Below are 25,579 nucleotides of genomic sequence, written 5' to 3' on the forward strand. Positions count from 1 at the left end.
GTTTCTGAAAAACAGACAACAGAACAAACAATCTTGTGATTTTCTTTCCTTTGCCAACTCAGGTTTCCACTCCTGTGGCTGATGAGTCTACTTGCAGGGCTGGAGTACTGCTGTGCAGGTATTGTACCTTCAATGTTTTTACCCAACACACAGACAGTAGAATCACTTATACTCCCTAACAGTATTTTAAACATTGAATTGACACATAATCAGATTCATTATCTCCTCTCTCTCCTGTTGTTCTCTTAAGTTGCCGACCTCAAGGACTGTGAGGCGGCGGGCAGCAAGTGCCACCCTCAGGCCGAGTGTCTGAAGGTCAGAAACTCCTTCACCTGCTCGTGCCTCATGGGCTGGCAGGGCGGCGGCCTGGTGTGCACTGACATCGACGAATGTCTCACGGGCCTGCACGGCTGTCACTCGCAGGCCCGCTGCAACAACAACCTGGGCAGCTACAGCTGCGACTGCCTCAGCGGATACGTCGGAGATGGCACCAACTGCGAGGACATCGACGAGTGCCAGAAAGAGAACGGGGGTTGCCATGCCAAAGCGCTCTGTATTAACTACCAGGGTGGGCGACAGTGCCAGTGTAAAGTCGGCTACAAAGGCAACGGCTTCCAGTGTGTTGATATTAACGAATGTGCCAACCAGAAGATCTGCCACTGGAACGCCACCTGCACCAACAACGATGGGTCCTATGTGTGTACTTGTAACGCCGGCTACAAGGGCAACGGAAACTACCTGTGTCTGGACATAGATGAATGCTCAGAGACTCCTCGAGTGTGCTCTTCTTCACTCGGCTACAGAGGCTGTAAAAACCTACCCGGCTCCTACCGCTGCCTGTGCAGCAGCGGCTTTGAAAGTAACGGACAGAGCTGCGTGGACATCGATGAATGTAAAACTAACACCTGCAGTCTGTACGCAGACTGCCTTAACATCATGGGGTCGTACCGGTGCACCTGCAACAGCGGTTTTGGCGGAAATGGACTGACGTGTGCAGACGTGAATGAATGCAATGGAGACAACCAATGCGACCCGAGCGCTGCTTGCATCAACAGGCTCGGGAGCTACGAGTGCTCCTGTTTGGGAGGTTTTATAGGAGACGGTCGACTGTGTGAAGACATTAATGAGTGTGCAACACCCAACACCTGCCCTTCTACGACCACCTGCGTCAACACCGGGGGGTCATATTACTGCGACTGCGGCAGCGGCTTCGTCTTCAATAACTCCAAGTGCCACGACCAGGATGAGTGCGTGGAAGGGCGCTGCAGCCCGTACGCCATCTGCACAAACTCACCTGGCTCCTTCTCTTGTGAGTGCTCAGCAGGGTACAGGGGAGACGGCTTCACGTGTGTGGATGAGGATGAGTGCTTGCTGGCTCAGCAGTGTGACTCCAACGCCATTTGCTTTAACCTCCCTGGCTCCTACAACTGCACCTGTCAGGCGGGTTACTCTGGAGACGGGGTGAACCTTTGCGGTGATGTGAACGAGTGTCTAGTGGATAACGGAGGTTGCAGAAACAAAGCGATATGCGTCAACAACCAGGGTTCCTTCTCTTGCCTGTGCCAGGCAGGCTTCATCTTGGTGAACCGGACTCTTTGTCAGGATATAAATGAGTGTCAGGAACAGAACAATCCATGCCGGGTGAACGAAGAGTGCAAGAACATCGACGGGTCGTACGAGTGCCCCTGCCGGGTCGGTTACTACCGCCCTGCCAGCAACATGGCCTGCGTTGATATGGACGAGTGCAAAGACAACCCGTGCCACGTCAACGCCACATGCCTCAACACCATCGGGTCCCACACCTGCACCTGTAAGAGAGGTTTTTCAGCAAATGGCACCCAGTGCGAAGATATAGATGAGTGTTCTGTGGAAGGTACGTGCCACCCACGGGCGCTATGCACCAACGTCATCGGGGACTTCTTTTGCGCCTGTCAGCAGGGGTTCAAAGGTGACGGCTTCTCCTGTCAGGATGTGGACGAATGCGCCCTCTCTGATTGCCCAGCCTTCTCAAAGTGCATCAACTCCCCCGGCGCTCACGTCTGCTCATGTCTGAATGGGACAGTGGCCCTCAATGGCACCTGTGTGTCACCCAGTCTGCTGTGTGAACCCGTCTGCCACAGTCAAGGCCTGTGCCACCGATCGCCGGCTGGATACCAGTGTGTGTGTGACCTGGGTTACGAGGGCGACGGCCTGGCGTGCTCTGACATAGATGAGTGCCAGAGGGAAAACATTTGTCCTCAGAATGAAACGGAGTGTCAGAACATCCCAGGATCGTTTTCCTGTGTCTGCAAAAAAGGTTACGCTCTCAATGGAACACAATGTCTCGGTAAGACAGTTATTTTATTGTTATTTTCTGGTGGGCGGTGCTTGGTATTTTTTCAACAGATCTCAACATGGCTTCCGGGTCACAAACTTTCTCATTTTACAGCTGAACAGTACACTACAAGATGTTTCTGAAAACATTTGAGGCGAGAAATAGGCATTACAGTAACACATTATTGATTAATATTTGATCAGCGCTGCCTAGTTTGATCGGACTTCACGAGTGATTGACAGCTGCTCATAGACAGCAGACTCCAGCTCGGCTCTGATTCAAATTTTCCTTTGTGTCCGTAGCCACCCAACTCAGCCATTTATTTTACCTCACTTCAAAATAAAAGTTCCTATGTAAATCATTCACTCTGACGGGATGCTGTTAAGCTTAATTATCTCCCTCTCTTTCTCTCTAGATGTGGACGAGTGTGAAACGGGACAGCACGAGTGCAGTGAGTTTGCTCAGTGTGTCAACACAATCGGCAACCATCTCTGCTTCTGTCTCAGCGGCTTCACCGGTGACGGGAAGAACTGCTCTGGTACGTATCAACTCTTCATTATTAAACATCTTTAGCCCCCATAAGTGGACTCCCCTTTAGCACCATGTGGGGCTGTTTCCCTGACACTGTCCCATTTTGGATAAATTATAGACTTTGATGAGTGCCAAGTCCAAAACGGAGGATGCCATCCAGTTGCCAGCTGCGCTAACACGCCTGGATCTTTCTACTGTGCCTGCCCGCCCGGCATGGAGGGCGATGGCTTTGACTGCCAGGACGTGAATGAGTGCGAGCAGAACTCCACCCTGCCGCACAACTGCAGCGCCCAGGCTTTGTGCCGCAACACAAACGGCTCCTATGTCTGCCAGTGCCAGGGTGGATACCAGGGCGACGGCTTTGTCTGCGAGGATACGGATGAATGTCAGCTGGCCACGACCTGCAGCAGGAACATGACGTGCAGCAACACCCCTGGTTCCTACACGTGCTCGTGTATCTTGGACCAGGTGTATGACGAGGGTACGTGCGTGAGTGAGGTCGCCTGCATGAATGCTAGCAGCGTGTGCCACCCGCTAGCCGAGTGCCACCCACACCGGGGTTCCTTCTACTGCCGGTGCGAAGATGGTTATGAAGGAAGCGGCACCGAATGCTGGGATGTGGATGAATGCGAGGAATCGCAAGTCTGCCCGTCTTTCTCCTACTGCTTCAACACTAATGGCTCCTACATATGTGACTGCTGGGACGGGTTTCAGGACAACGGGACGCATTGTCAAGACATAAACGAATGTGTGACAGGGAACTTCACCTGCCCTGACAACAGCACCTGTGCCAACATAGAGGGCAGCTACGAATGCACCTGTGACCGAGGCTTCTCCGGCAACGGCTCCCTGTGTTTGGACGTAGATGAGTGCTCCCTTGGCTTCATCCAGTGTCCTCAATTCTCCAACTGCCTGAACACAGTTGGATCTTTTGTCTGTGAGTGCTGGGAAGGTTACCAAGGCAACAACACCGACTGCGAAGATATCGATGAGTGCCGAGACAACTCCTCCTGCCCTGAGTATAGCACGTGCATCAACACCAACGGGAGCCACCTGTGTCTTTGCGACGCCGGGTTTTCCAGCGCGAATGACTCGTGCGTGGACGTCGATGAATGCGGCGACGTGGAGCTGAGGGAGCTTTGCACCAACGGCACGTGTATGAACGCCGTCGGTTCGTATTACTGTGAATGCAACACCGGATTCTGGAGTAATGGGACAGAGTGCGTGGATGTGGATGAGTGCTCCCTCAACGCTTCAGTGTGTCAGCATCATTCAACTTGCGTCAACAACCCGGGGTCTTACCGCTGCCCCTGTAACGAGGGGTTTATTGTGAACGGTACGAAGTGTCAGGATGTGGACGAATGTAACGACCCAAATGGCGCACCTTGTCCTGAGCACGCATTATGCAACAACACAGCAGGGTCCTTCTCCTGCCAGTGTTCTCCTGGGTATAAACCAATTAGCGCTGGCTGCGAGGATATCGATGAATGCAAGGACAACACCACCTGCCGCTTTGACCAGGTGTGCACCAACCTACCTGGAGCGTACAACTGCTCTTGTCCGTCGGGGTACCACGAAGAGAAACAGGCATGTGTCGACACCGATGAGTGTGTGGATTCGCCGTGCTACACCTCGGCACGGTGCTGGAACACCCTCGGCTCCTTTTCGTGCCACTGCCCTCTAGGCTTCGCTGGAAACGGCTCCTGGTGCAAGGACGTGGACGAGTGCGTCGCCCTGACCGAACCGTGCCACCCTCTCGCTCGCTGCCACAACACCCCGGGGTCATTTGTATGCGTGTGCACGCCCGGCTTTGTGAGCATCGGGTCACTGTGTGTAGACTTTGACGAGTGCCAACAGGCTAACGGGCTGTGTCACTCTGCTGCCACCTGCTCCAACCACGCAGGAGGCTTCACATGCTCCTGCAGTCGAGGCTGGAAGGCAACTAAAGACAACGGTCATGGAGAAGGAGGATGTGTGGACTTGGATGAGTGTTTGTCAAACACGGCATGTCCTGGACAAACGTCCTGCACCAACCTGCCGGGGTCTTACAGCTGCTCCTGTCCTAAAAACAGCACAGTGTGCAGAATGATGATTCAGAAGGGTTGGTTATGCCTTTGTTAATCGTAGTACTTATTACTTTACTTTGACTGTCAACACTTTCAAGCATTCTTGAAATGTTACATCATTGTTGTCAGGTGAAAACCTTGTACCTCAATAATGTCAGTGTTTGATGATCTAAAAAATGACCTTGGTTTCAAGTAGAAATCTATGACGGCGTATTAGGAAAGGGGGGTAATATTCTGAGAATTTCTGAGATTAAAGTAATAAATTTACGAAAAAAAAACTTGGATAATCTCTTAGATCAAAGTGGTAAATTTATGATAAAAAAAACTCAAAGTTATGAGAAAAAAACTCACAATTTACGAGAAAAAACCCGGATATTCTCCAAGATTATTAAGTCAGAATTTTACAAGAAAAAACTCAGAATTTCTGACATTAAACTAATAAATTATAAAAATAAATTTAAAAATTTAAAAATTAAAAAATTTAAAATTGTACCAAATTAAATTCCCTAAGATTATTAAGTCAAACATGTTTTACTTCGAATTTCAGCTTAAACATTTAAGTTATATGTAACGTTGGAGTATTTGGGCCAGGCATAAGGAAAAAAAACAAGAGGAGGATTTTTAAAAATTATTATTTTGCATTTCGATAATAAAATCGGAATGTCCAAAATAAAATGTAAATTTCTGTATACGTGCTAACGCTGGTATGATTTATTCTCAAAAGTTTGACGTCTATTCTCGACATATCAACTTCATTCTCAAAATGCAAAATTAAAGAAATCTTACTCCTATTATTTTTTTCCTTATGCCTGACCCTAAAACTCTCCGTAATACAGCTGTTAATAATTGAGCTTGTTTGTTTGGTTGATGACAGTATAATGTGGTATAATATGTTTAGTTTTGCCACTGATTAGCTGTCTGTGCTCCCCCAACAGAGAGCAGCCTGTACCCCTTCGGAGCAGAGGTTGGTGATAAAGGAGTGAAGATGGACACTGAAGATGGAAATTCCCCGTACATCAAACCACCGATGTATTTCCCCGTTATGGGAAAACCGTATGACAGGATTTATGCGAGTTTCTTATTTCTTATTAGACCATTTCAAAGAGGGGGGCCAGGCTGTGATTTTAAATACCAAATATATTAAGCACAACTGTTACATATCACCACCCTCGTAGGTTTACACATATACCAATACAACACAGGAATTCTCATTCAGTGAGTGATTAACGTACATTTAATTCATCACTGCCCATGAACAACTTCCCCTCTCTGGGGATAAATGTGGGATGATAAATGTACGAAAGTATTCGCCACAGTAAGGGAGTCCAGAGGGGGGTCCAGGCTTAATATTACGGGGGTGATATTTGATAGCCAGTCAACTTCTTTTGACATATGTCTGATCACATCTGTATCTCCCTTTCTCTGGGCGCTTACAGCAGCCCACTGCTCCTAAAATACTTAGGATGGGTTAAATGCAGAGGTCAAATTTCATGTATGTTCCTGTATGTATATGAGAAATAAAGGTTTATTTATTCTTCTACTTCTTCTTCTTCTTTCCTTTCTCAGTTTTCTGACAACGGCCTCCTCCATTTTCAATCTGCCGCTGAGAATGAGCAGTACCTGGTCCCGGCTCCTTTAGCCAGCGGTTTCCCCGACAACATGAACGAGGCTCTGGTGGCAGCGTTTTGGGATGATGCTGACCTCACCCAGGGGGACGGACGGCTGCTCTATCAGGTTAGATGTCATCAGGGGTCATGGTCTGAAAAAGATTTGATAGAGATGCAATTCACAAAACAAGCGGCCTTGTCATATCTAATGATATTCCTCCTCCTTTTCTTTTTCTAATCATTCAGGAGTACCATGAGCTGGATATGAAAGACGTCTACTCCCAGATAGTGTTTAACCGCACGGCAGACGAAGTGACAAAGTTTGAGAAGCGGAGAGGAAAGCCTGCCTTCACCCCGACCTGGATCCTCAAGATCACCTGGGACCACGTGATGCCCGTCTCCTACCAGAAGATCAACTTCTCAGAGGTAAAGACACTCAAATGTTGTGCTCTGGTGACTAATACTGTGTGCGGTTTCCTGGACCAATTATGCAAATACATCTTTATATGATACAGAGTTGTTGTTATTTTCTTTTTGATAATCAAAATAAATAAAATATATTATAATAAGATCACTATTATTATCATGATTTGAAACTCTATCTGACTAAAGCTCCACCTATCCCTTAAACCTCTATGTACGAGCCTCAGGGAAAGGTGTGATGGAGCAGGGAGTGTTACTGTTTGCTTGCATGCTTGTCCTACTTTATATGCTATTGTCATATTTGCAATATGAACCCTTAGACCGTCAGCTCAAAGAAAGCAGAGTTCCTGAAACACTTGTGCTGTTTTGTTTAGCTTTGGTGCCACCTTGGGGCTGTTTCAGCTACGGGGCTTGAATGCAGAGTGTGGTGATATCTGCTGCCACCTTTTCTATCGTATGTCTTCTTGCAATGTCATTTTTGCATTGTTGTTCTTGTCAGTGATACACTGGTTGATTAAAATCAGGATGAATTATGACACTTAATAGATCCTTTAACCCCTTACCAGTCAACCCTCTGTTTTTAGAGGGGTAGAGGAGGGGGGCCGGGGATGTTCAGGGGGAGATAAATAGTCACCAGTAGATGTCACATAGAAGTGGTGTACATCATCTGAAAGCTGGACACCTGAAGATTAATTTGAGGTCAGCACTGTGTGTCAAGTTGTTCTAGTCATAAATTAGAAATAAAAATGAATTAATAAAGTAATCAATCAAAATAAATTGTGAAAATGTATAAGGGTTTAGAACATTATGATGGAAGAATATGACGACCATCCCAGTGCTCACTTATGTCTCAGAAATTGTTGCAGCAATTTTTAGGTTGATACCATTTGTTATAAAGATTTAGTGCTAAATTGAACTATTTTTTACCACTTGAGAATTAATAAAAATTATCAATAATCCCTCCAAAATACCCCATTAGAACACCAACACCTTGAGGAACACTGTAGAAAAAGCCATGCTGTCATTTGGTATCAAAAACTTTTGACATTTGGAGATTTGCATTTTTTGGCGATTGGATGGCGAGCACTTCTGTTGTGTAAACTGCTCAGAAACCCCCTTTTTGTCAATCTAGCTAGGAAAGCCATCCATCCTCTGAATGCTCAAGGTCTGTAGTTTGTGGTTGTAAAGTTTCATGAGGCTGTGATTATCCTAGAGGTCACCACAGGTCATTTTATACAGTGAGGTCAAGTTCCAAAAAATGGTCTCACTACAATGAAATGGCTACTATGGAGACTAACATCATCACACATGAATACAGTTGGGCTCATTGGATCCACAAGAGTCTCAGCTTTACAGTGATACCCAATATATGCAATCCCAAGACTGTTTAGGGACCCCAGTATGCAGAAATATTCACACATCATTTTTAGAATAGGTGAAAATATCACATTTATACTGCATGAAAAAACTGCATGTTTTTGCCCTAAACTGCATGTGATTATCATAAAGTGGGCATGTCTGTAAAGAGGAGACTCGTGGGTACCCATAGAACCCATTTTCAGTCACATATCTTGAGCCAGAGGTCGGTACCAATCGATTCCTTAGGTTTTCTAGTTTCATATCTTCACTCTAGCTTGAAAACTCAGCCTGCAACATCCTCTGAAAGATAGAGTAGAGGCCGGGCCCGCTGGCGGGTTGTCAGAGTTTCAAGTATAATTGTTTTAAATCATGCAGATCACGAAGGTCTGATTTGTCATTTCCAGACAAACACCTTCCAGTGTAGTGTGACCACGGATGGGGAGCGCTCCTTCGCCCTCCTGCGGTACGGGGAGATGCTCTGGGGTCCCGGCCAGAGGCAACACCACGACGCTCTCATCGGCTACTCGGATGGAGAATCCTCCCACCAGGAGCCCACTGTTCCCCCAGAAAACCTTTTCGGGCCCGGAGGCAGATACAGACCTCAGCAGGTGGAAGGGGTCATGGGGAAGTTAGGTCAGCAGGTGTATGATTTGACAGGACCAGCGGGGTCGGACGTGGATTCCCGTCTCAGGTGCCAGGCGTGGGCGATGAAGGAGCCCGACCCTGCCAAGTGGACAATGGAGCTGTCCTCGTGTCCCTGCACCCGCACCCAGGCTCAGGAGGACCTGTTGTTCCTGCAGGATACGGATGATCCGGGTGCGAGGGTGAAGACGCTGAGGGGTCAGCGGTGGGGGGGCGCAAGGGGGCACGTCTTCCGGTCCGTCCTGTCCAACACACACGGTTCAGGGAGGAGGTGTGTGTATGAACCGGATGGCGCCCTGCTGGCTGGGTACAATGAGCGCTACTTCTCCGGACACAGCATCCAAAAATACATCGGTAATACATGTGATTTTCTATTTTTGGTCAAATCCAGACATGTATATTTATCTAACGGAGCTTTGGATTGTACCCTTCAACATATTAGTGATTAATGCATAGGAATAGAGTAATACCTACACTCAAATATGAGAAGAAGTTCCTATTAATGACTTGGTTTTAAATATTTTCACGTACCAATAGGCAGAAAAAAGTTAGTTAGTTATTATTACGAGTTACTGTAAGATGTTAGTGCCTTGCTCAAGGACAAAGTACGACACAGAGGTGTCTCAGAAGTACTCACATTCTTTACTTACAGTCAGTAAAAGTAGAAATACCACAGTCTAACAATACTCAACTACAAGTAAAAGTTCTGAATTCAAAATGTTACTGAAGTAAAAGTACAGATTAAGTATTATCAGCAAAATGCACTAAAAGTATCAAAAGTAAAAATGCATAATAGTATTATGCACGGTGTTATATTATTATAGAATATTCTATTAGTCTGTTTTATCACTAACTAGCACATGTAAGAAGAGTTTTAATGTTGTAGTTCGTCAAAATGGAGCTAATTTTTAGAAACTTTGTGTACTACTGTGTAGATTAGTAGTATAATACTGCTTCATATATGAGCACATCATATGTTTTTATGTAAAAAATAAGTGTCAACTTAAATGTAGTGGCGTAAGAAGTACAGTATTTCCCTCTGAGATGGAGTGGAGAAGAAGTATAAAGTAGCAGAAAATGGAAATACTCAAGTAAAGTACAAGTATGTACTTGAGTACATGTACTTAGTTACATTAAACCACAGTATTCAATCAAACTTCTCTCTCCAGATGAAGATCTCCTGCCGTTCCAGTGGTGTTGTGTCGAGTCTCCTCTGTGTGACCTTTACCTCAACAAGAGACCACTGGACCGTTGCCAAGGTTACAGCTGGGCCAGCGTGTACGGCGGCACTCTGACCGAGAAGGCGACGCAGGGTTTGGGTGAGGGATCACATACTGTACAGTAATCAGTGGATAAGTAATACTGGTGTATACATCCAGTCATGATGATCATCAGTCTTTCTATTCCCAGAGAGAACCGGCTGTATGTACCTTTTTAATCAAAGGAGACCATAATATGATGAGTTTAAATGATTTCCCTTGCAGCGATGGTGTACGGCAGCCTCCATTTCATCACCTTCGATGGGACGGAGTACTCCTTCAAGGCCCTGGGAGAGTTTGTGATACTGCGTCTCTCCTCCAGCACCGGCTCTAATATCTTCACCCTGCAAGGACAGACTGACAAGCTGCACACAGACGCACAGGGGATCATTGAGGTCCCAGTGGTGGTTCGCATGGCTGCCTTCCACCAGGGCATTGGCAAGGTCAGGGTGGTTGTGCGTGCGTGCCTGTGTGTGTGTGTGTGTGTGTGTGTGTGTGTGTGTGTGTGTAGAGGGAAGACAATGTGACTGTGTGTGAGAGAGAGTTTGTGTGTCTTAAAGGAGTTGTTACATTTTGGGAAATAAGCCTATTGACTTTCTTTCTGAGGGTTAGATGAGGAGATTATGGAAGTCCTGAGAGGACATAAAAATGTCTCCATCCATTTTGTAAATCTGATGTGAATTGTTTTCTGTAAGAACAGTAAAAAAAAAAAAAGGATTTGCCTGGATACTTTTCTAAGTTACTTTTTATTTTATACTTTTTTTCTTCATATATATGTGAAAACGTGAAAAAAGGTTTTGGCAGGATCCTTTTTCTAAGGATTCATTCCAGGATTAATTTTTTCTTCCAGGTGACTTTTAATTTGCATTAGATTAGATTAGAATCAACTTTATTGTCATTGCACAAAGTACAAGTACAAGTACAACGAAATGCAGTTTTGCATCTAACCAGAGTGCAAAGTAGTAAAGTGCTGATAAGACAATATATACAAATGAGGATATACAGTATGTGGTGTATGTACATAGACATATACTGTACATATATACAGATATACATGTAGATAGACATGTGTTATATTCTGATGAATAAGAGCTTAACTATAAGTTGCATACAGATGAGATATTGTATAAAACAATTTGTATCAGAGTTTTATAAAGAATAAATGTTATATACAGGTGGAGTTATATATATATATATATATACATATATATATATATACACAGAGAGATTATGTACATAGAGCTATATGTATATGGGACTAAGTGAATATATATAAGATAAGATAACGTGTACCTTGTGTTTATTATTATACCTCTACTACTAATAATAATGATAATATATTTAATTTATATACCACACTTTAAAATACAGTGAAATCTCAAGGTGCTTCACATAAAGGGTAAAACAATCATACTATAACGTTAAAACAATTCACACAAAAGAACCATGTGATTAAAAGCGTTAAAATAGGATTAATACAATTATATACAGAATATTTTTCGAGACACAAGTTAAAAGTAAATAAGATTCGAGAGAGAATATTTAGACACACAAGTTTAAAAGGAGTGCACGGAGAATATTAAAACTCACCTGGAAGAAAACATGAGTGCTTTTCGTCCTATGTAGAAGACGGGGGTAGTGGTGCCTTTCAGCCTCTTGTGGCCAAAATGAGTATTACAGCAACAATCACTAACAAAAAAATATTCCTGACTTTTTTTTCACTTGGCAAAACTTAAATACTTTTCCCTCCACCTGTTACACAGATGACATTTTTTTAAGGAACTTAGAAACATGATACTGGTAAAACCTTTTTCCCACCTGTTCTTAAGTTATAAACACAGGAGAGAAAACCATTTTGATCAGACATAGAAAATGGAAAACCAGATTTGTTTTTCTCTCACTGGCCTCTCAGGGCTTCCGTAGCAGATTGATGGCACTCGCATGTGTCAATCCTCTCATCTAACTCTGGGAAAGAGAGTGAATGAGTGCGTATCTAGTCTTTTTCTTCCACTCTTTAAACATCAGTAATCTTCTCTCTGGATTGATGAGGAATAAGAATCTGTCCTCAAATAGTTGTTCCACATATTTAATACTATTTCTATCAACCTTTTTGGAGTGTGAGATGGATGGGTGATGACCCAAGTACAGAACCTTAAAGTCAAGACAATCACAGGTTTCTAAATGATCTCATCTGCGCTGCAAAAAAACGACCCATCCAGTTGTTAAAGCAGGCTAAAATAAATGGTAGATCATATTCTGCTTCAACCTCTCTCTAATATATCCATGTATTATTTTCAGATTGAATGGAGATGTGTGGAGAAAGGAGACGGACTGCAGGTTTTTGTGGACGACATTGAGGTCCCAGTCACAGTTGGTAATGATCACCACACACATCTGACACACAATTACAAAGCTGTTTTGTTTTTGTATGAGACATCATAGTGCAGAAGCAGATAAAAAAAAAGCCTTTGTATGCAATCCAACATTGGATAAAACCAGGTTCAAAATTCTGGTTTCATTTTGTTGACATATTAGAGTCAAAGGTTTTTACAGAGGGAGTCTCTTTTCATCACTCCATATAAATCAGAAAATACTGTCAACAGCCATAAAAAAAATCCATTTTCGCCATGTTTTTAGGAATAAAATGTTCAATAAATCAGGCTATGAATGATATATGAACTCAAACTCCTCTGTAAAAACCTTCAGAATAAAGATAGGAATGAAACTGGAAAGTTTAGTGTATCTAAATGCTACTGAAGAGGAGATTTCTGGCTCAGAGTGAGAAAAAACCCACTTTGAGAAAACGGCCTTTACACTACAGGTGAATAGGGTAAAAAATGTAATTAATAGATATCACCATGAAACTTCCCCAGTTGATTAGTTACATTAAGACAATTATGTTTTGTATTACAAGTTTTCTGAAATTGTATTTTTAAATATGCAAATTGGGCAGTACCTAATACTAACTTTTGGTGAATTTAGGAGAAATCTACAGATGCAAACAGACAAAGTAGTAAAATAAACGCCTAAATATGTAAATTGGAAGTTTCCTTTCCCAGCCCAAAATCTCAAAATTGACCAGTGCATGAAAAACAATGTTTTTACCTGTAGTGCCTTAATTTGAAAATGTGAGCCGATAATCAAACACAACCTGCACAAGTATGTATTTTTAAGACTTAAAAGTTGTGTATCTGACGTCTTCATTGTCATAACTGTCCTTTCAGGTGTCGTGCACATGGGTGAGAAGGACTTTGCTGTGCGCTGTGTGTCAGTGAATCGCTGTGCGGCGGTGTACGCCGGTGGTCTCCACGTGGTGGTGTGGCGGGTTGTGGGCCACAATCAGATGGCGGCCATGGTGGAGGTTCCTCAGACCTTCTACAACCGCACTGTGGGTCTCATGGGTCTCTGGAGCTCCATTCGCTCCGACGATTTCCTCATGTCCGACGGCAGGCTCCTCATCTCAACGGACCTCAACCCGCCCTCAGAGGAGAGACTGCACGAGTTTGGCATGTCCTGTGAGTCCAGCATAGAGTCATACAGCTATACTATTTAATCGTGCTTGAAGAGAAAAGTTATAAGCTGCTCTCTCTTTTCTACCTTTAGCTGCCTGTCTGATGCAGTAGCTGGATAGATTCTGGAGGCTTTTGGTCAGCATTTTAAGATGCTATAATCAATATTTTTATATTAACAACGGATCAAATGACTGTATGTACTGTGAAAGGGGTCGTTTTTAGGCAACCAAAATGTTACAATTAACTTTCATAAACTGAAAGATGAAAACACAGACAACACCGTGGTAGTGACCCGTCAATCACAAGGTAGCCACGCCCTAAAGAATCCCCTGCTTACGGTCTGTTTGACTCTAAATGGGACCATAATTTACTAAATGAACATCATGCTGTATTGAAGAAGACTTGAAACTAGCGATTGAGACCATAAACTCATGTTTACAATGTTTACTGAGGTAATAAATCAAGTGAGAAGTCGGGTCATTCTCTCATAGACTGCTATACAATCAGACTTCTTTTTGCAACCAGAGGAGTCGCCCCCTGCTGGCTGTTAGAAAGAATACAAGTTTAAGGCACTTCAGCATTGGCTTCACTTTTCAGACTCGGAGGTTGCCCGCTGGTCATGCATGACATTGTACAATGCTTGGACTACCTGTACTGAACATTTTGTTGTCAGCCTAATACGTAACAATTAGTGGGTCAGGCCTTCCCGAATCCAGTCCAGTACGATGGCCATCATCGAGACAATTTATGGCGTGTTTCTACACCCGCCCCTAACATCCTCATCTCTGAACCTGTGTGTGTTTTTAGGGGCAGTTCCCCTCCCAGAGAGCCTGTTGCTCTCTCCACCTCCACTGGTTCCTCTGAAGTCCGCCTCCTCTGAGCAGCTGCTGGAAAACATCAGTCCTGCTGAGGTGGAGGAGAAGAGGAGAATCTGTAAAGGCAACATGCAGTGCGTCCACGACGCCATAGCAACCGGCAGCTCTGACCTGGGCCTGCTGACTCTGGACGCAAAGCAGCAATATCAAAATCGGGCTTTGATCTATGGTAAGATGGCTCCACTATTTTGTTGAAAGGTTTTTCACCATTGACCTGTACTAATTTGTTGTGGTCTGTTAGGTAACATGCCTCCCATAGTAACAAAGCCCACAGTGATCCAAGTTAAGGTCAACTCTACCGTCAACATTCAGATTGTGGCTCAGGACCTAAATGGAGACGCCATCACCTACTCACTGCTCCACCCCAGGCCTGCACGGACCACCATAGGCAGCGGTGAGACACTTTTCACTCAAATCTTCATACCAAAGAGAGCCTGCACCCCCCTCCTCCTCCTCCTCCATCGATGCTACAGATGACGTTACTGTTGACATTTGTTAGTGGGATGGTGAGCCTACTGCTGTAGCCAGCAGTGAAGTCTTTCGGCAGATGGGACATTTCAGAGCTTAGTCAGTGGATGGGTCACGCAGAGAGAGACACGCACAGGCATACAGAATGCACAAACAACGAATACTATTACAACGAATTACTAATGCTGCTACAAAAAATACTGTTGTAAATGTAGAATTGTCATGGTTTTTTTATTATTAAACCAGAGGAAGACAATGGTATTGCATCTTAAAGGTATAGTTTGGGAGTTTTCAAGTGGGGTTGTATGTAGGGCTGACAGTGTCGCTGCCGCACTACTGTAACCACACGCACCTCTACACATAACAAACAGCGATATCCGTCTGAGAATAACTAATAATAATTAATCAATATGAATAATGTGGGATTATTCCTTATTTCATGGGGTATTTTGGGATTCATACATTATTACTACATACTTAAATATAAAAAAAAACAAAAAAACGAAGCATTCAAATACTGATTTGGAGGTCGAATACCATGGCAACGGTCAAAGTCACTTATCCAATAGTCAGTGTATTACCTACAGTAGATGATGTACTGCTGTGGAGGGGATCAGCAGCAAAACGTATTTTAGCCACCTAAAAGAAAGACTCACCTAAAAATATCAAAATCAGTTTAAGTGTAAACTATATTTTTTATTTTTTCACAGCTTTACCTTGCCGTCAGACAGCCCTTTTCCGATGGGGAACTGAAGCCGTTGTATCCATCTATGCTCTCGCTAAAGCAACCAGACTGCTTTAACAAAAACAGTAATTTTACCTGGCAGAACACAGGAGTTGCGGGGCTACCGCCGCCTCGATCGGTTAGTTAGTTTGTGTTATTGTGTGACTTTGGTGTTTTAAAGGGTTAGTCTGGATTTACCAAAGTCACACAATAATTGAGGCGGCGGTAGACCAGCAACCTCCGTGTACTGCAAGGTAAAATTACAGTTTTTTTCAATGCAGTCTGGTGGCTTTGTAGAGAGCATAGATAACGGCTTCAGTTCCCCGTCAGAAATGGCTGTCGGACGGCAAGGAAACCCGGGGAAAATATATGAAATATAGTGTACACTTAAAGAGATATTGATTTTTTTAGATGGGGGGGGGCGACTGCCATCTACTGTAGATAATACACTGACTATCGATAAGTGCCTCATACAACCCCACTTCAAAACACCCAAACTATCCCTTTAAGTATCCCGTCATGTTCCCCTGCTATTATTATTGTCTATGAATGTGTATGAATGAGTTTCTGTTGTGCAGGCTTCACCATACTGTTATATGACCCATGTGCTTTCCGCTCCAGGTGACGGCTTCCTGACATGGAGGCCCCTGACCACACAGCCCATCCAGCTGACCATCAAAGTGAGTGACGAGCTCACCAGCTCCCTGTTCACCCCGATTCTGCGCGTCTGCAACTGCCTCAACGGAGGCTCCTGCCAGTATGACAGCATCACTGAAAACCATCAGAAGGGAACTTTCCAGGTACATTTTTTGAGTTGTCATTATCACTCTATTCATCACCTCACATACAGAGCTCCATTTGTTTGTGCTGATGTTGACCCTGAACAGGAATACGCAGGTATAATGCAGATAAAATTATTTTTTTGTAAGGAGGTATTTCTAATTAACCCTTATGCATCACTGGAGACATTTTTGGCCTTTTAATTTAAAATTTGTCGGTCATTTTGGCTGGTGTTAATGCGTGTGAGTTTTTTTTTTTTCGAAGTTCTACCTCAGCTCTTATAAGTAAGGGATAATGCACAGCGAACCGCTGTGAAATAAACCGCATTTCCCTGAAGGGGTTTATTTCACAACAATAATCACTAGCTGTACATTATCCCACTTATTACACAGCTACTTACTAAATAAATCAATAGTTTCACACAAAAACGATCCGCCAGAGTCCGACATCAGAACTGCGTCCATAGCAACGGTCTGGTACACATAGCAACAGTCTATTATACAGTATATAGCAACGGCCTGTTATACATAGCAACGGTCTGCTATAAAGATATAACAGACCATAGAACGCTGTGATTGACCAATCAGTATCCGACAAAGCCGTGTAATATTAAGTCCATCATAAACTGTGTAGCCAAAATAAGACACTCAGGGGCGAATTCACAAAAGGATTGTGAAGCTTTTGCGGCTGCTAGACTTGCACAAATAAGACAAAAAGTAACCGTGTAATTCTCAAATCACCAGCAAATGGTGAAATGCACTCCTCAATGTACTTTTTGCAAGTATTTAAATGAGGTAATATGCATGTTTTTGGTGCAAAATTGGGCCCTTTTTATGCAAATGAGCCTCAGTGCAAAGATCAGTCTATTCACAAAGATCAGCGCTAATTACAGTGCAGTTACAGTGAGGAAAAAATAGCCTAAATAAGGTTATTAAATAAACAAATAAATGATTTCTTCACTCTCTCTCCTTACCCAAAATCCTGGGCTTTTTGGCCTCAAGCGCATTTATACTTTGCCACATGGATATTTGCAATCGGACCCAAAAAAGAGCAAATTGCACTCTGCAAAAGCTGCAAAACATTACGGGCATGTTCGCGCTGCAGTATTATTATGGCAATATCTTTTGTGAATCGAACCTTGAGACGGGGCAGATAGCGGTTGCATTGATGCACTATTCATGGTGCTATCAGCGGCCGCGATCCATTCTTTGTGACTTCACCCCAGACTGTAGTATCTTTTTTGAATGTATTCATGTGTTCATTATTCTTCCCTCCCAGGTGGTGGGGTGCCTTTGTCCAGAGGGATTCAGTGGAAAGTTCTGTGGGAAGGCTGCAGACGTATGCCGAGGCAAACCCTGTTTCCGAGGGGTGCAGTGCCTGTCAGAGTCCGAGCCCGGCGAGTTCACCTGTGGAGAGTGTCCTGATAATACAGTCTCTGGGGGGAAAGAAGGATACAAGTGCTTTGAGCACGGTCTGTAGCTCTTTGTGCAGTCGCATTATCAGGTTTTGAGAAAAAAATGGACCCCATAAACACTATACTTGATCTCATTCTTGCTTCTCTGTGTACGTTCTCAGACATGTGCGTCCCTCCGTTCCCCTTCCCCTGCCACAAAGACGCCGTCTGCCTCAGCACCAAACAAAACTTCACCTGCACCTGTAAGCCTGGCTTCACAGGAAACGGAGTCAATTGCACAGGTACTGAACACTTCAGTATGAACAACAGCACATTTGATTTACAATGTTTTAACCCTCTTTTTCTGTATTACAGATAAAGATGAGTGTGCAGAGCTCACTACGTGCCCCAATGCTAAGTTTGAGTGTAAGAACACGCCCGGCTCTGTGGACTGCTACTGTAGATACCAGAAGACCAAAGACACTGATGGATGTGGTACGTGCACAATCATACGTGTTTGCTATCATTTAGCCAACAGCTGACGATTTTATGACTAATTCAGGAAATAATTTCATTTTTTTAAATTATGTAAACAAAGCAACTTTTTAAAGTGAAGCACAAGGGTTAAAGGAAGGATGATGCCTGTGTGAGGCGTCCCTGTTTGTTTGGTTTTCAGGTACTTTTATTGTTGTGCAACAACATTAACTTTCACATGACATGATTGTGATTGGTGAGCATGTACAGACTTGATTGGCATTTGCCCACCTGTCCTAACAGCTTTTTTAGGGTGCGACAGCTCACACTGTTAGTGCTCAGATTTTTGGTGACCTCATGTACCTCCTGTAGGATCCAAACAATCCAAGTGTAAAACCTGGAGTTCACATGTTTGCAGACAGCTCACATTGACTCCTGTTGTAGATCCACTGCCTCTCATACATAAATAAATATAACTACAGAGATTGCTGCCTTTTATATTCTAAAGGTCCAAAACAAAACCCACAACGGGTTCCTCAACAGGGCTATAAAACTGTGCGGCTCTCCTCTTCACAGCAGCTAAACTACCCGAAAGTGCTTGTTAAAGTGTCATAAAATCACTAGTTGGTCTCAAAGGAACATGCATCTATTTATGAGTGCATTACCAGTATCACACAAATAAAATATGATTGTAATGATGTTAAATATGAGTGTTAATTAAACATAATACACTCACACATCTGTGTATTTAATGCCGTTCTGAACGATGTGTTTCTCTGCAGGTGACTCTGCCAATCCTCCAGGTAAGACCTCCCATACGGTTCATTAGTTTTATCATTCTCTGGTGTTACCATGGTAAAACATGCCCATATATGGTAATAAGAGGTCATCACACAGCTGTTGTGTATTTGTAGGGCATAATGTGTTCAACGTCACGATGGGATGGACGGAGAACAAATCTGATGGACTCATACAGGTAACAGTAATAATATGATGAAATAAATCTATATAAATGTCTATACTGCATAGTGATAATCTGTTTCTCCTTCTCGCTCAGCTGGTGGACATCCTGTCGCTGGGTTTCAAGAACAAATTCTACAACGCCAGCAAGATGGATCCAGTTCAGAGCTCCAGTCCAGGTGTGACCGAGTATCGCATCAACGTGTCCAGCGACACACCTCACTGGTACATCAGAGACTACCTTGCCAGAGTCAGCAGCCACTACTCCATCAGAACCGTAGAAGTTGATGGTAAACTAACAAAACTTTTTGATTTTCACTTTTTGTTCAACTGTTGTTCAACTGTTAAGCCATCAAATACATGTTGCTGAGACTACTTCTCTCTCCCACCTGCTGTTGGACTGTCCACTCCTACAGATCTGGATGAGTGTAAGGCCAAGGAGGCAGCGTGCGTCCATCCTGCCCTCTGCACCAACACGTACGGAGGCTACAGGTGTGTTTGCAACGGCACGACTGATGTGGATAAAACCCAGTCCTGTGTATTCGGTGAGCATCTGAGCGTACTTTACATCCACCTTTCAGGTAGTGTAGCCATTTTGTAGGTCATTAAAGGGCCGGTGTGTAGCATTTAGGGATATGTTTTCTTTAGTGTGATTTCGTTCAGGCTGTTCTCATACACTATTCGTAGCTATACCTATGAAAAGTAAATGCCCTGTAATTTGTATACATCCCACAAAATCAATTTGTATGTAATCCTCGTAATCGTGAACCAGGAAGTATAAAGAGCGACAAACGCTGTGTAAAGAGGAGGTTCAGGTGGATGGGTGGGTCTCGCCCAGGAGACCGGTGTTCGTATCCCGTGTGAAACCAGAAATCAACGTTGACTTATTTGTCACGTAACATCTGTACTTAAGTTACGCCACTTCCAGTGTTATTTTAACCCAAACTACGATCTTTTCCTAAACCTAACTATGTTGTTTTGTTGCCTAAACCTAACCAAATTGTTTCCTGTGAAGTTTATTTTGAAAAGACTGGAGCGGAAATTCACACGTGCATCACGTGTTGCTGGAGATTTGTAGGAAAACGCATGAAAAATGAGGAATAACTTTTCGTAAGATATCATACAAATTGTTGTATGAGGATTTGTTTTTTCTTTAGCTTAGAAAGAGTCGTTTATATCCATTTCTACAGTAGCCCAGAATGGACAAACAAAACACTGGCTCTAAATAGAGCCATGTGCGTTTTCACGTTTTTGCGTCTGCCACCGTAGTTCTCCAACACGCTTGGCACGTGGGAGTTTCAGTTGGTTGCAATCTGCAACCTCACCGCTAGATGATGCCAAATCCTACACACTGCACCTTTTAATATAAAATCATTGAATAGTTTGACACTCTTACATTTATCCTGTCTTTTCTCACTCTAAAACATTCTGTGACTGAAAACATTTGTCATGACTTGGTTTGACTTGACCCTTTGCAGACAGAGACGAGAAGAATGAAATGGAGTTAGACCTGCTTCTGGGTCTGGTTCTGGGCATCGGCATCCCTCTGCTTTTGCTGCTGCTGCTGGCTGCACTGGCCTGTTTCTGCTGCTGCAAGAAGACAGTTACCGGAGAGTAAGTTACACCTGTTTTTATTTTATACACAACATGAATGGCTGGCTGAATTATAAAGATTAGGGTTTAGATCAAAGCTCCTGATGATGATATTCTTACGGTACACTTTTTTTGTGCTGATAAGGATTATATTCAAAGGAATACTCCACCAAAAAACTAAATTTTGATTACCAAATAATCCATATGGGCTTGAAAGGTGTTTTCTGAAACTCTGTAGCTTTGGTCAGCTTAGATTCACAAAAGATATTTATGATGGTGACCCAGTTTTGCAGCAACAAAAAATCATTAATAATAATAAATCATGGAAAATTCTCCGACCACTCCAGGAGAATAATATATTTCTCCTCTTTGAAACCATAACCTCTGTTCCAATAAGTCAAATTTTTTGCCAAAAAATAGCTAAATATAACTTTCATTGCATTCCTTGCTTTCTTATTATTGTGCGGGCCAGTCACCCCCACCGGGGATCTCTAAGCATAGATCTCCCCCAGTAAAACTATGGCTATAGAATCCTCAGAGACGACCAAAAGGCCAAAGACTCTTTGCTTCAGTGCTTTTGATTCATGTATCAACATGGCTTTTTCTTTTGGCACCACCAAGCCATCCTCTCCTTCTGCAGCTCCATCTTAGCATGTCAGTATTAGTGCAACTGGAAACCAACAAGAACAAACAGGCAATAAAGACGCCGACGCTCCTGCAGGAAGACACCCATGTGCAGTTCAAACAAAAACTGTGTTTGCACTGGCCTGTTGCATTCAAACTCAGACATTTAAATGTGTTATTTTTTATCTTAATTTTGCCATTGTAAAGGGATTTATTGTGAGAAAAACATCATACAGTGAGATTTAGGCTGTACCCCGGTTAGCTGGCATTTTGTTCACCCTCATTATCATCCCGACAAGCCTTCCCTAAAGGGATAGTTCAGGTGTTTTGAAGTGGGGTTGTATGAGGTGCTTATCTATAGTCAGTGTATTACCTACAGTAGATGACGGTCGGCGTGCCCTCAGCGTCGGGAAACAGACAGGAGTACCGACACCCGAGCAAAGCAATACAGTGCTGTGGATGGGGTTGGCAGTAAAACGTATTTTAGCCACCTAAAAGAAAGGCTCAACTAAAAAAATAAAGATCAGTTTAAGTGTACACTACATTTAGAATATTTTCCAACAGTGAACTGAACTGAAAGTGAAACGTATATATACTGTTTTTGTCTTTTTATCCTGCTGGCTTTGGAGAGAGCATAGATAAATTTCACTATCAGTTCAGTTTGCCGTCAGAAATGAGAAGGAAAGGGCTGTCTGACGGCGAGATAAAGAGGTGAAAATATTCTAAATATAGCGTACACTTAAACTGATATTGATTATTTTAGGTGAGCCTTTCTTTTTGGTAGCTAAAATGCATTTTGCTGCCGGCCGTCCACAGCACTGTATTGCTTTGTTCCGGTGTCGGTGCTCCTGTCTGTTTCTCCAAACTGGGTGCGTGCTGACCGTCATCTACTGTAGGTTATACACCGACTATGGATAAGAACCTCATACAACCCCACTTCAAAACACCCGGTGTGCAGATAGCATCACTCATCATACATGTTTTCTATTATGTAATGAGCATCACAGCCTCGCTAAGACTTTACGTTAATAGTCACACAGGCCTTGAAAACAATGGCTTAACCACTGTGGTGCATTAAAGCTCTGATGAATAAATAGCTGTGTTTAGGTGGGTCAGCAGCTCCTCTGGGCGGGGCGAGGCAGGGTTCATCGTAGGTCACCACAAAATTGACTGCTGCAGAGGATGAGCAGACCACACACACACACACACACGCACACACGCACGCGCGCGCACGCACGCACGCACACACACACACAGTATTTCAAGGTACAGTAGTCAAGTAGGTCTGCCCAGAGACAATCCTTTACAGCAACTTGAAGGCTTTAAATCTCATCCTCCGTACTGCTGCTGCAGTACTGCCTTCTTCTTGTATTTAACTTCTCAGTTGGAGGACGGACTGCCCACTCTCTTACTATATTAAACAAAAACACTTCCTACTAACAGCTTTGGTCCGAGTTATGAAACTGCACTTGGGTAACACTGAAGAATGTTTGCAGTTAGAATATGCAGTTAGATGATGAGGGTAACACATCCACAGATAGATTAGAGGTGCTGTTTACTCACAGAAAAAAAGGCCAAATACAATCATCCAATGTAATTACTTTAAGGAATTGTTTGACTTTGGGTAAATACAGTATGCTTATTTGCTTTCTTGTTGAGAGTCAAATGAGCAGATTGATACCAATCATACTTCGATATGCTAAAGGCCTTTACACACCGGGGGCGTGACGAATAAATGTCATGAAAATGCGAAATACTCACCTGCGAATATTATATGTCTAAGGCTTTTCTGCTCTGCCTTTTTCAAGGTTGAAAGAAGTAATAAAGTTTGCCGTCCTGGTTTTGACTACAGAGCCTCCGTGTTGTTGTTTCATAAATATAGGCGCAACTCAACGCGCTCCACACGTGATTGATTAATGTCTTTATCTGCAGTGTGAAAGACCAGAAAATTGACCTTGTTTGGAAAAAAATTACATCGCATTTTCACGAAAACAGCACAACACAAAAACAACAGTTCGAAAAAATATATTGACGTGCGAATTTATCGCACACACAAAAAAACAAACAATATTAAGTAAGCTTAACCTTCTATAATAAAACTTCTTATATATATAGTCAATGCTTTGGACAGAGCCAGCCTTTATGCTAAAATAAGCTAAGGTACGCCGCTTCATATTGGTATCAATCTAATCATCTAACTCTCGGCACGAAATGTTCCCAAAATGTCAAACTATTCCTTTAAATTAAAATAAAAATGTGTGGTGTTTGCTATTGAGGATTGCATTTTCGTTTTAGGATTTAGCGAGACCACACAGACTTAAATGTCATTCACAATAAAAAAAATATTAGATCACGGTAGGATTTTAATACAAAGCTGAATGTACCAGGTTGAATGAAGTACATCTCGTATCCAAGTGCATGTGTGCCCGCATGTGAATGTGCATAGCAGTGCATCATAATGTGTCCTTGTGTGTACAGATGCATGGCATCTGGGCCAGGTGTTAGTGGGCCACAGAGACACATAATCCCCCTGATGACTGGCCTGCTTTCTCTCCCATCAGTAAACTAGACCCTATGGATATAACGGCCGGGGTCGGCGCCAGCATTGTGGGATTATGTTGTTCGATAGAGATACTTGGATTATGTGGTATGATATAATAATTCGGTGCTTAAGGTCCCAGATGTGAGGGATGTGATGGAGCAGGAATTGTTTAATTTAATGTTTCCAATGTTCCTTTTGTAGGTTTTCACAATGTTTTGCAGCGTTATATCTGTAGAATACTATAAAATTCATGATATACAAAAATCTCTGGACCTTGACTACAATTTGCATTAATCTTCAGTGGATTTGAATACACCATTAACTGTAATCAATAGACCAAACGAAGGGTCTGACGGATCTCATTGGCAAGAATTGTGTTGTTTTTTTCCTTTGTTCTTTTATTCACAGAAGGATTCACCAGGTTGCACCGTCTGTACCTCATTATCAGAGAGGATATACATATTTGCACAAAGGACAACCATAATGATATACAATCCAAAACATCTGAACTGCAAATCAGCGAGTCTGGAGAAGCATTCGGGATGTGTGTTTCAGCTTTTTAATCAGCTTTAGCCTCCAGATTTCAGCATCTTTCAGCACTCAGAATATCTAGGCTAGAGCCCGCATGAATATTCATGAGTCACTGAGTACTCCACAACAACTGCTGCCCATCCAAACATTTCCATAAATTGCCTGAAATGATTGTCTACTGGATGGAGAGGCACTAATCAGAGCCAGGAATTCACTGCAAAAAGTACAAAATGTGCAGAAATGCAACTCCTGGCACTGATAAGTGAGATAAATCACCACTAGTAGCAGTTTGACAGTACATAATGATCCACGCAGAAGAGGCTAAAGACGTTAACTCCTGTGCAAGACATAATACGGACATCACTCGACATATTTGCCACTTTACAGCATCTTGATTTCTTGTTTCCTCCTGCGTTCTGATTGGCTCATGTGTTTTCTTCCAGCCTCCCCAACACGATGCCAGGCTACATCCAGGAGCAGTACAACCCTCCGCCCTTCAACTACTCCGACCCGGCCTTACAATACGTAACCCACTGTAGCCCACGGATCCTAGACCACTACATACCCAGGCCACGCTACAGATAGCACTCACTAAAACCACATACATGCACAGGTGCAAATCACTTAAATGGTAACTTGGGTATTTTTCAACCTGGACTCTATTTTCCCATGTTTTGTGTCTAAGTGACTAATAGGGACAACAATTTTTTCTAAATCGAGGGAGAACGCTGCAGACGGCAGCCGCTAAACAGGCTGCAATGTAATCGCTCGGGGCAACTCCTCAACGTCAATGTACGTCCACTAAAAGTGCTTGTTTTTGCTGCGTTATCCCTCAATACTGGACCAATTTAAAAAATTGTTGTCCCCATTAGTCACTTAGACACAAAAACATGGGAAAATAG

The 25,579-nt window shown here is 43.2% G+C and overlaps 1 protein-coding gene across 1 annotated transcript; it reads left to right on the plus strand.

The window, feature by feature from the left end:
- The first annotated feature begins 230 nt into the window (after positions 1-230).
- si:ch73-105b23.6 (fibrillin-2) lies at positions 231-25,262 on the plus strand. Its single transcript, XM_037782494.1, has 22 exons — positions 231-2,326; positions 2,730-2,852; positions 2,964-4,946; positions 5,847-5,980; positions 6,478-6,645; positions 6,765-6,944; positions 8,705-9,296; positions 10,112-10,261; positions 10,427-10,644; positions 12,500-12,575; positions 13,426-13,716; positions 14,521-14,757; positions 14,830-14,982; positions 16,402-16,580; positions 17,839-18,031; positions 18,136-18,255; positions 18,329-18,448; positions 19,210-19,230; positions 19,342-19,403; positions 19,485-19,677; positions 19,804-19,879; positions 25,121-25,262. Exons 1-22 carry the CDS (start codon positions 346-348, stop codon positions 25,260-25,262), a joined length of 7,392 nt encoding a protein of 2,463 aa, XP_037638422.1. The 5' UTR covers positions 231-345.
- Positions 25,263-25,579: the final 317 nt, after the last annotated feature.

This window comes from Sebastes umbrosus, chromosome 10 (genome assembly GCF_015220745.1).
Source record: "Sebastes umbrosus isolate fSebUmb1 chromosome 10, fSebUmb1.pri, whole genome shotgun sequence".
NCBI lineage: Eukaryota > Metazoa > Chordata > Actinopteri > Perciformes > Sebastidae > Sebastes > Sebastes umbrosus.